Genomic DNA, 12,045 nt, shown 5'->3' with positions numbered 1-12,045 from the left:
CGAAATGAAATTGTCTGGGCAAGCTGAAGAGTTCAATCTCGCAGCCACTGTCACACTTAGAGGCGAGAGTTAAAATGCCTGACTCAGCACGTCATGTTGCTGGGCCCCGGTATGCACTCGACCACCTGGATACACTTGTGGCACGAATGCACACAAGAGTGGGATTCAGGAAAACTGCACCCTCGTAAGATGCTGACTCTTCCTGTGTGTGTCACCTTGCGAACTAGAGTCACTCAGTGCCTCAGGAAGGGTGAGAATTCTCAGACCAGAAGTGCAGGGAGAAAAGGGAATCTGTTTTAATTTTCAAAACAGAACTTTAAAATCCACTCCAGCCTATCTTTGTGGAAAGAGAAAGGAGTTTTCTACATTTTGAAAGCTCTCTGTCACATACCAAGAATGAAACCTGGTCAACGCAGATCACCTAGTTTTAGTTGCAGATATGACGTAAGGCCGTGGTTCTCAAACTTTGGCAAACATCACAGTCACCAGGAGGGCTTGCTGAAACACAGCTTGCCGGCTTCCTCCCCTAGAGGTTCTGATTCAGTGGTCAGGGTTGGGGCCAGAGAATTTCCATTCCTAGAAATTTCTCCTGTGATGTGGTACTGCTCGTGCAGAGTACTCTGAGACTCCTCCATATAGGAAAGTCCTCCCCATCCCGGCCCCCGCCAGTACAAAGTGGAAAACCTTTCTTGGAAAGAAGAAGAACAAAGATTTGGAAGGGACATAACTAGGTTGAAAATGATATATGAAGCTGTAAGAAAATACCAAAGTTCTGCAGCCAAGAGGATGGAATCATAAAATACGGTCACTTCCAATACCATCAGTTACGATGAGCAGTAGGGACAGGCTGAGATTGGACTGGTGCTTTGCTTCCTTTTTACATCCAGCGTGATGCAAAAGCAGTGAAGCAGGAGAGGGCGAGAAACAGGGAGGTCTCTACACAGGTGCATCTGACCTGCATCCCTGACAGTCATTTGTGTGTGCCTGGACAAGATGAAACACATCAAGAACGACAGGCAAAGTAGGCAACCCAAAGATTCTAGAGATCAGGGCTTGGCAAGCACTTTCTTCAAATTGAGGTAACACTGGTTTATAACATTATATGTTTCCTGTGTACAGCATTCTATTTTTTAATTTTAAACTTCTGTTTATTAAAATACCATTAAGAGAGTAAAAAGGTAATTCGCTGTGTTGGGGAAGACATTTTCAACATATAATCAACAAAGGCTCTTATCCAGAATATAGAAGGAACTCCTACGAATTAACTGGGGGGGGGGGGGGGGGAATAAGAAAAGAAAACACAATATATAAATGGGGAAAATACTTCCACTGGCATTTCACAAAATTATCAATAAATGTATGAAGTGCTCAACACACGCGTAGAAGCAAATCGAAAGCACAATGAGATACCACGGCACACCCCCCTACCAATGGCTAATATCAGAATGTCCTATAATACCAGCTACTGGTGCTGTAGAGCAGCAGGAATGAACACACTGCTATTAGGGATGTACACGGATGCAACCACTTTTCTGTTTCATGTTAAAAATATTTTTTTTGGACTTCCCTGGTGGCACAGCGATTAAGAATCCGCCTGCCAGAAGGAAACACACAATATAATAATAAATAGTTTCAAAATCCTCAAGTATTTGTTAAACATTTATGGAGGTTTGATTTGTACAAAAAATATTTTAAAAACCATCAACATGAAAGACATCAAATTCATGATGGTGATTATTTCTGGAGCAGGGGCAGGGGAATAGGGTTAGGGAGGCGGATACTGGAGCCTCAACTCTCACTGTAATTTTTTTTAAGCACTTTTATTGAGATACAGTTAACATACAATAAACTGCATATATGTAGTGTGGTGTCCCAATCTCCCAATTCACTCCCCCCGCCACCCTCCCCGCGTCCCCCACTTGGTGTGCATATGCAACGTCTGTACACCCTGCAGTGTGCTCACCACCACAGGTGTAGTTTCCACCTGCCACCACACAGTGGACCTCCTTTACTGACACCCTCCCGCGCCAACCCGCTTGCCCCTCTGGTAACCACGAACGAGCCCCTTTCCTCTTTGGTAACCACTCAACTGTTCTCTGTATCTACGTGTTTGTTCTTGTTTTGTGTTGTTTTATTTTATCTCATTCCACACATGAGTAAAATCACACAGCATGTCTTTCTCATCTGAGTCACTTCACTAACATAACACCCACAAGATCCATCCATGTTGTCACAAGTGGCAGGATTTCATCTTTTCTATGGCTGCGTAGTATTCCACTGTGTGTATATGTATACGTGCCTATACCACATCTTCTTTATCCATGCGCCTGTAGATGGACATTTAGGTTATTTCTATATCTCGGCTATTGTAAATAATGCTGGAATGAACACAGACATACGGGTGTGTGTATCTTTTTGAATTAATGTTTTCATGTTTTTCAAATAAATACCCAGAAGTGGAATATCTGGATCATACGGTAATTCTGCTCTTAATTTTCTGAGGAACTACCATACTGTTTTCCATAACAGCTGCACCGACGTACATTCCCACAAGCAGTGTATGAAGGTTCTTTTTCCCACATCCTCTCCAACACTTTTTCTTACCTTTCTGATAAGTCATTATAAAGGGTATGAGGTGGTACCTCACCGTGGTTTCAATGTGCATTTCCCTGACAAGCAGTGATGCTGAACGTCTTTCCACGTGCCACGCTGGCCATCTGTATGCCTTTTTTGGAAAAATGTCTATTCAGGTCCCACGCCAATTATTCAATTGAGTTGTCTGTTTTGTTGTTGAGCTGTAGGAGTTCTCTGCACGTTTTGGATATTAACTCCTTATTGGATAGATGATTTGCAAATATCTCTTAGTGATTTGGTAGGCTGTCTTTTCATTTTGTTTTTCTGAGAAAGGCTTTATTTTTTCTTAGTACCTGAAGGATAACTTTACTGGGTAGAGCTTTCTTGGCTGATAGTTTTTGTCTTTCAATATTTTGAGTATGTCATTCCACTCTCTGTAGGCCTGTAGAGTTTCTGTTGAAAAATATGCTGATAGCTTAATGGGGGCTCCTTGGTATGTTCCTGTCTTTCTTTCCTGCTTGCCTTTAAAATTCTTTCTCTGTCATTGACTTCTGACAATTCTACTATTCTGTGTCTTGGAGAAGGTCTTTTTGCACTGAGGTAAGTAGGCGCCCTCTTAGCTTCATGGACTCGTATAATCCACTTCCTTCCCCAGGTGTGCGAAGTTCTCAGCTATTATTTTTTTAAAGAAACTCTCCGCTCCCTTCTCCCTCTCTCCTCCCGCTGGGATACTCATTATCCTCATGTCGCCTTTCCGAAGGGAGCTGAATAATTCTCATAAAATTCCTTCACTGAAAAAAAACTCAGTCTCTCGCCCCCTTCTTCCTGAATCATTTCAATATTTCTATCTTCCAGCTAATTCCCTCTTCCATGCAACTCTATTCACAATGCTTTCTAATGCATTCTTCATCTCATTTACTGAATTCTTCAGCTCCAAATTTTTGTTTAGTTCCTTGTTAGGGTTTCAGTCTTTTTGGTATAATCTTTCTTCTGTTCATCAGTTTTATTCCTGTGCTCACTGAATTTCCTTTCTGAGTTTTCTTGTAGCTTGTTGAGTTTTTCCACCACAGCTATTTTGAATTCTCTATCAGTTAGAATGCAATATTCCGTGACTTTAATTAAGTATAGTTCCTGGAGAACTGTCACTATTACTTTGTGATACCGTGTTACTGTGGTTTCTCAGGACGTTTGATGAGTTGGTCCTCTGCCGGCATATCTGAAGTAGCAAACACCTTTTTTATTTAGGTAAAGCTTTTTTCACTTTGATTCCAACAATTCAGTGGGTTGGTAACTTGAGGCCTTTCTTTGGTTTTTCAGTAGGTGGTGCTACAGCACAAGTTTTTGGTTTCTCCTGTGTCTGAGCAGCCTCTGGTATGTTTGAGAACCAGTCCTCTCCACCCTCTACTACCTGCCGTGCCTGCCTTGTCACTGCTCATGCCTCTAGGGTCGCCCGTGTCCTGCTGCTGCCTACTGCCCGTGTTGCCACTGTCACTGGCCCTGCTGCTGGACCCACTGGAATGGCAGATGCCTCCACCACAACAGGGCGTGAGCAGGATGGGGGGAGTCAGGATGGCAGGAGCTTTGGGACTGCTGGGTGTGTGGGTGCCGCTGCCCCAGGCAGGGAGACCAGAATTATGGATGTTGCTGCAGCTGGAGGAACGGGGGCCACAGGACCCGCCACCACTGGTGCCTAGTTCCTTCAGGCCTCTGAGACTGCTGAGGCTGGAAAGCCAGCATCGTGTGCGCTGCCTGCCCTGATACTAATGGATTCTCTGGGGCTGCAGGCTCCACCAGGGCTGGGGGGCCAGAATCACAGGCACGATCTCAGCTGCTCCCTCAGCTCTGCCTTCTCTTTGTTTTCCAGTCCATCCACCTGCAGATGTACAGATGTGTGGATCTTGCCAGCATCCTGGTGTGCTAAGCAGAGGAGCCTCGGCTGAGATACGGATGTTTTACTAGTTGTAGACTGAGAGGGAGAGACAAAGAGAGCATCTCCTACCAGCATGATGCTGACCTTCCTCTAGGCACTCTTTCTGAAAAGGGCCAGTTAGTAAATGTTTTAGGTTTTGTGGGCCATGCAGTCTTTGCAGAAACTACTAACCTATGTGGTTTTAGAACTAAAACAGACACAGACGATGCATAAATGGGTCCTACCATGGTCGGATCTGTCCACAGGTAGTTGGGTGTTTTTTTTGCATGCCACACTTTGCCAACCCTTGCTACAAATGAGGAGGATCTCGAAACCCAGTAGCAACGGAACCTCCTTTCACAGCCTGTACAAGCATTAACAGCTCCCAATGGCTGGACCTGGGTGGACACAAACACAAGATATCTGGGGACAATATAAAGCATTGTATCTAGACAATACCAGACAATACGTCTGACCCAGAGGAAATCCGTGAGGACAAAGACAGCACACAGACCAGAAGCATCGTGTTTCCTTATTACGGGACATGGAGACTAAGCTCTCCTCTCAGTGCCATTCTGGGAAGAATACAGAAGGAGTGTGGACTCACTGAGAGCAGACACCTTCCTGACATGGAACAGGAACTTCAGACTGACCGAGGATTTAGTCAACTGCAACTGAACTCATCTGAAAGAGGTCAATATAAACCAAGGGTGGCTGGAATAACCTTGTTTAGCAAAGTCACTTTCTCTCTCCAGCAGGACGTATTTATTGACAAATAAAACAGAATACGGTTTTTGTATATCTGAGTATGATGTGTAAATATCCACCCCATTACAGGATGAAAAAAAATCATTTCTGTCATCCTATAGGTTCACAGGGACCTCCAGAAACTGGAGGTCCATACAACACTTTCCTGGAGCACATGATGTCGGAAGTAAAAGTTCCCTTAATTCCTCTTATTTACTGCTCTGAAAGCACCTGGCAAATTTTATCAGGAGCATTTTTATCTCCTATCACTAGATCAAATGCCTCAATTATAAGAATTACTCAAAAGGAGTTTTCCAGATCCCAGAAAAGACTCTGGACACAGAGTAGGTATTTAAGTTTTATGTTGAATTTATTTGAATTGATTTTTACTTGACTAGAATTAAAGTTATTGCTGTGAAACACCCTCCTTAACTCACTCTAGTGACATATTTTGAGCACAACAATATAGAAAGATTGTTGTGGCTTACCACAAACACACATAATTTTCAATTACCTTAAAAAAGCCAAAAATTGCGTTCAGAAATTTCTCTTTCCAGCAGGCTACTGAGAGCTTTAACCTGAGTCAGTCTGTTAGATGACTAGTTTCAGAAATTCTCTTGCACTTCTCCCTCCACCCCTCCCTATGCCCCCTCTATCTTTTCTATCTCATCACGCCGTTTCAAAAATCAGGAAAACTACTCTACAGAGCTGGATTATATAAGTGATTTCAGCTTAGCTAAAAGTCCCATTAAAAGTTCCTCAGCTCCAAGAATCAGGTTTAGAGAACTACATAAAGCATGGACACAAAACCTATCAAGTAAGACTTCTTCCTGTATATAACTATCAAACTTTCAAGAATGGAAAAAAAGAGAAAAAGTGAGAAAAAGAGTAGTGCTATCCGTCTTCCTTTGCAAACCAATCAATCTTCAAAAGAAAACCAAGAGGAATGCTGCTCCAGGGCAGGCCCACTGAAATAAGCTCCAAGCCTTATTACCCCTGTAAGAATGGGCTGAAAGGATCCAGTCTCAGGAAGCTTTGCCTGACAGATTCAGCCTGCTTTCTGGAGAGGTAATGGCTGGGTGCAGCAGGGACAAAGAGGCAACCATGCTTCAAGTTCATCCTCTCCTCATTCCAAACACTGATGGCAAAAGAAAGGGGGCAAAAGCAATGAACTCTTCAGAAGTCTTTAATGAACTGAGTTATTCGAGGCAAATGGAAAAAAATCAGGAGAAATAAATGCTACTAATTTTTCACCCCAGAACAACTCTGAATCAATCAACAGGTTAACAGAGAAATGAAATGTGTAAATATAAATTTATGTTATTTGTAGTTATATGCTTATGTTTAGGATGTTTTCTGAGAGACCTAAAAATGTATCAAATGCCTCTTTAGTTTAAAATAAAGAGGGCTAAATACCTGAATTCATTTCCTTAAGTTTCTTATTTCCATAAACTAGAGTTGAATACACCACTATACTGTTTCATAAGAAGCTTTAAAGACGTAAACGGTTCCCTGAATATATTTTACTTGCTAACTATGTCATCACCTGTTATTTTTTCTATCAGATTAACATTTTCATAAAGTATAGAGAAAAACTTCTCAATTACCTTCACTAAAAGAATAAAACACCTTCCACTTTGTGCCTTAGCATAGAGTAGGCAGTCAATAAATATCTGCTGAATGAGCAATTGGTAAGATAACATATTTTTGGAAATGGTTTTGGGTTGACATTTCTTGTTTTTAAAAAAATATGAATGACATCTACTGGGAATTCATATGAACTCAAAATGTAAAATGGCATTGCATGATCTAAACATAGCTTGCGAAACACTGAAACGCTACCTGGTTTTCTCCTCTTGCTTACAGGTCAGCTCAGTTCTTCTCTTATCCTATTTTTCCATTCACTTCTTCAAATACTTACTGAGCTCCTACTTGCTTTGTCAGAGGCACATACATGGAGTGAAAAATGATGGGAAAAGCAACAGCTGTTATTTCTCCTGCACAGCACTTCCCCCCAACACCTCACGCGGTTGTGGTGGGACCATCAATTACAGTCCTTTCGACCCCTGGGCCACCACAATGGCTGCATGATCTAGACTTAGCCAGTCTTAAAATTCTATTCTGCTCTGCAGTGGCTGGTTAAAAGGCCAGCCAAGGCTAGTCACAGTTCTTCCTGAAACATTTGATAAGTGCATTTGGGAGCAGGAGGGGCTCCCTGACTCTGTCATAATGAAAAACCAGGTAAGTTAAGAGCCACGAATAGCTATCTTTTACACATTGTGTTGAGAACCTATTTCAGAATGGAGCAAAACAGAGGAAAGTAGAATAAAGAATGAAAGAGAGGAGGAGAGAGAAGGAGAATAGAGGAGTACAGAGGGGGAGGCAGGGAGGATGGATGGATTTGAGAGTGAGAATAGACACGGGGATAACAATATGCACATCATTTCAGCCTTTGGATCCAGACACGCCGAAGCCAGCAAATCCCTGGACTTCCGTGTTACATGAACGAATGAATTATGGAATAAACTAGTTTAAATAATTTTTTGACACTTGCAACTGAGTCATATAGTCTTCAACCTCAAGATTAAGACACAGCTGCACAAAGCTAGTTACAAGTATTTTGCCTTGTATTATGAAGGTTAAAATCTGATATTCCATAGAAAAATATAAAGAACAGCTGATAGGCCCTCAGTCAGAAATGGGACAAAAGATGTGGATGAAAGCAAAGGAGAGATGACAGAAAGAGCATTCCAAGTGGAGGGATAAATGTGAGTGAAAGGCAGTGTGGTAGAGTGTTCATTCAATGACCCACTCCTCACTTTCATCTCCTCCTCCCTAGCCATCTTCCAGGTAGGGGCAGCAATGACAGAGTGCTGGCCGATGAAATGTGAGTCAAAGACTGCTGGGTAAGGTTTCTACTTTACTGAAAACAAAACAAAACAAAATACCACAAACTGGCATAGCCATTTATTATTGCTCCTTTCCACTTAACTATTTTCCTTGCCTGAAATGTGGATGAAAAGTTGGAGGCACAGCAGCCACCCTGTGAATATGAGGTGATAATCAGGAGGACAGAAGTCGGCATACTGAAGATGGTACAGCAGAGAGGCAGAGAGAGCCTGGGTTCCTTAAGCCACTGCTGAGGATTAACACTAGCCCTGAACTGCCTACCTCTACACTTTTCTTATAAAAATACCAATAGTTGAAGACTCAGCAACTGTATGCTGTTACATGAATCATTCTTAACTGATACAGGGATGTCAGAAATTACAGGACTTATATGAGAAAAAACTAGAGCTGATATCCAGCAAACACTTATAAGATGAACAAATGTATATTCTGAATAGTTGGTATCTATGTTGAACCTGTTGTTAAATAATTTGAGAATCAACACTGAGAACAGCAAAAAATTTAGTCAACTGAGGGGTATGAAGCAGTGAGAATTCAAGTTGGAAACTTCGCTAGGACCAGGATTTCATTTGCAATAGACTGTGGAGAATGAGAAATATACCTCTAAGGAAGACGACTTTATTTAGTAGAGAACATGTAAAGTTACACATGTATGCAAGTGAGACCTGCTGTGTCGATGGGTTAAATTAAGTGCAATACTGAGAACAGCTCTCAGAAATTCTCTAAAGTCAGCATGTAAACCAGGAGGAGCGTCACAGTATACTGCAATTAACAGTTTGATTTCATAACCTCCTAGTACCTCAATTCACTGCCTGAAAGGTTATTCTAAAACTTTAGAGTATTTGGGTTATCAAATTCATAGCCTGGAATCAGTTATTAAATCATTGAAAACGCCTGGCTTCTCATAGAAGCTATTTGCTTGCACTGGCTAATTTACATATAAGTGAGAGAAAATGAAGTTCAAGCTCTTCTCAAAATAACCTTCAGAATAGGAAAATGCCTTATATGAAGCAACTTTAAATATAATTACACAAAATGGCAGTTATGATATTCAGCATAAAATTTCTGCAATCAAAGAAAAATGGAAACTAGAAATCAAATTTTAATAAGATGGATACTGTCTGAATTTTAGGTCACATGACTTGGTTTGATTTATGAATTTTTTAGATTTTCTTATGCTTAATTATCTGCTAACATCATAAACTGGGCAGTTCAGCTTGCTTCTCCTCTTTGCGGTGGCGAGCTAGTGGGTGAATAGTCCAGTTATTCTGAAATGCAGACCCTTTATGTTTCAACTGTTTGAATTATTATTGAAAATGAACACCCATACTTGCCTAAAAGCAGGCAGGCAAGATACGCGAAGCTGGCTTCCCTGATGCATTATTTCATTTGCGAACACTCCACGGGGCACTAATGCTCCACCCTGGAATTTCTATAAGTTTTAAGTCTGCTTTTCAGCGTAAATCATTTGTGTGCAAGCTGACCAGCATAACATAACACTCTCATGGATGAGAGAAAGACTAACTTTCCCCTCCTTGTTCCATTTGAGTTGAAAAATCAAAGGAAGACGGCCCTTCTGCCCTGATTTTTTTTATGACACATATACAAATCTGATCTGATTCCTTTCCCCTATTGCTAACTTAAAATAGAAATGGGGAAACACTAATTCAAAACACTTTTGCAAATTTTCAAGTAAAGACAGTTTTTCCTCTGCCTTCTCCAATTCACAGCAATCTTTCCAAAAACAGAAACATTTCCAGCTCATTAAAAACATTACTCTATAATAATCTGTTCTCCTATAATTTGTTGTTGTAGGAAAATACCCACTGCCTAGATTTTATCTATCAGGATTTATGTTTAAATATTCCATTTCTGGATCCTTACGGAAGTGAGCTGATTTCCTTACTCATAAAGCTTTTAAGTCGGTTCAGAAAGTTTGTGTGTCTGTTCATAGATTTCTTTCTTTCTTTTCTTTTTTTTTTTTGAGGGGTGCAGTCTTTCTGGAAGACCTTTCATTTTATTGACTGCAGCTTTATAGTATTGTTATCATTAATTTACCTCAGATTTCCAGAAGAATTCTAATTAGGAATACATTGCTGTGCTGTAAGAATTTACCCGAACTGAAAGCCCAGTGGAAAACAGGTGGTCCTACTTTTATATATCACCATGGGACAGAAGTGAAACCCAAGAACAGAAAAAAAATTAAGCAAAAGTAAATGCAAATTCTCTCCAAGTTATTCTTCTTGTCTGCAGAAATAATTATGGTAAGGAAGACAACCTACTATCGTTTAAATTATGACTGCAGATTAATGGAATACATCTTTGTTTTGTTTTCAAAACAGCTAAAATGTATCTTTATTTTTTGATGTATATGTTAAAGGTCATACACATGCTTCAAATCAAGAAAATGACATAAATCCCAAGTATTTGTATTCTCTTATTTTGATGTCATTATTCACTCTATACATAGTTTTTCTTCAGAGTCACTGTAATTTACCCACTTAACATATTTTTAATTAGACATCTGAAGCAGAATCCAGTTCTAGTAACTATTTTTATTTTACTGATTTTATTATCAGGGTTTAATCGACCATAAGTGCTGCTATTTTTTCAGTATTTGTAGGTGTGCTTAACTTACAGACCAAGTCCGAAAGCAATCTGTAAACATTAAAACCTCTCTTTTTTTGAATATTTTCATTCATCTTGGAAATGAATTTTTAAAGGAAACATTTTAATATTTAAGTTCTATAACAGAAATGTGTGGTTAGAATAAATTAATTTATAAAAATTAAGCAGAAAAGCCAAATCTTCAGGATTAAGTTTCAGGAAAAATATATGTTTGTGCATATGTATTCGAGATATAGTTTTAGATATAAAAGTACCTGTTTTTAACAGAATGTACACATTGCTGGGGACTGAAAAATATACAATGGTTTACAAAACAAATACAAAGATTTAAAACATAGCATTCTCAGGATACAAAAGTTAATTTAACCAAAGTGTCTGTAATTCACATCAAAATTAGGACAATCTGCAAATCTGCTGAGAAAATTAAACCACAAAAAAACAAGCTGTTCCTCTTTTTATCCCCAAATCCTCAGAATCCAGTAAAGGCATCCAATCACAGCTTGCCATTTCTCAAGCATCCAATACGCTTATTTCGTCCCCTTGAGATTCTAAAGGGTGCTTGCTACTCTCTGCCTTCACCCAGCCTCCAATCCTGAACTCCAGACCCCACCACCAGTTTTAAGTCAGGTGAATAAAACCAACTTCCACAGAGAAATGAGTACGGCCTTTATAACCTCTCCGAGCGTAGTTCCAGGCTCTCGCCTAGCTCTGGGAAGCGGCCCTCCAGTGTGGGAGAAGCCGCAGGGAGGGACAGAGTGGGAAGCACGTGCGAATTAGGGACAGCATTTTTTCCCAGCATCCCTTGGGAAAGCATTTTTAATCAGGAGAAACCCGCCTTTTATTCAATATTTCTTTCTTAATGTAGTATAGCAAAACTGGAAAGGAAAAGAGACAAAAAAGGAAACAAAAAAATCACAGGTGGTGTATTTTGAGTCAAGATTGAAAATCACTTTAAAGTTTCTGAATACACTTATCAGATAAGAAAAAAGATTTAATCTGACATTAAATACTTAACGTTACGTACTCAAAAATGTTTTTCTGTTGTAGAATCTTTAAAAGTACATACAATCTACTTTAAAATTAAGTATTGCATTTTTATGTGCTGTACATTCAATCAGGAAGACCAAAATTTTTAATGCACCGATACTTAGTAGGTAACATATTTGCTTATAAATTTGGATTTAATAATATTGCTGACACAAATAAAGTGATTTGCACAAGCTCTAGAAAGATCCTGATATTTAAAATTTTAAATGCCCTGTTCTCCAACTGGAGTT

The 12,045-nt window shown here is 39.9% G+C and overlaps 1 protein-coding gene across 11 annotated transcripts in view; it reads right to left on the bottom strand.

The window, feature by feature from the left end:
* SLIT2 (slit guidance ligand 2) overlaps positions 1 to 12,045 on the bottom strand; it is a 364,105-nt gene that overhangs the window by 240,891 nt on the left and 111,169 nt on the right. Inside the window, exon 1 of one of the 11 annotated variants that reach the window (XM_057726066.1) lies at positions 4,729 to 4,831. The exons of the other annotated variants lie outside the window; for them this stretch is intronic. Within the exon in view, the coding sequence (XP_057582049.1) occupies positions 4,729 to 4,772 (44 nt within the window). The 5' untranslated portion in view covers positions 4,773 to 4,831. Of the gene's footprint in view, positions 1 to 4,728; positions 4,832 to 12,045 lie in introns of those variants that run through there. 11 annotated transcript variants of the gene reach the window in all.

Source organism: Hippopotamus amphibius, chromosome 3, assembly GCF_030028045.1.
Source record: "Hippopotamus amphibius kiboko isolate mHipAmp2 chromosome 3, mHipAmp2.hap2, whole genome shotgun sequence".
Taxonomy (NCBI): domain Eukaryota; kingdom Metazoa; phylum Chordata; class Mammalia; order Artiodactyla; family Hippopotamidae; genus Hippopotamus; species Hippopotamus amphibius.
The sequence above is the reverse complement of the archived record's forward strand: the minus strand, read 5'-3'. Positions and strand labels throughout refer to the sequence as shown.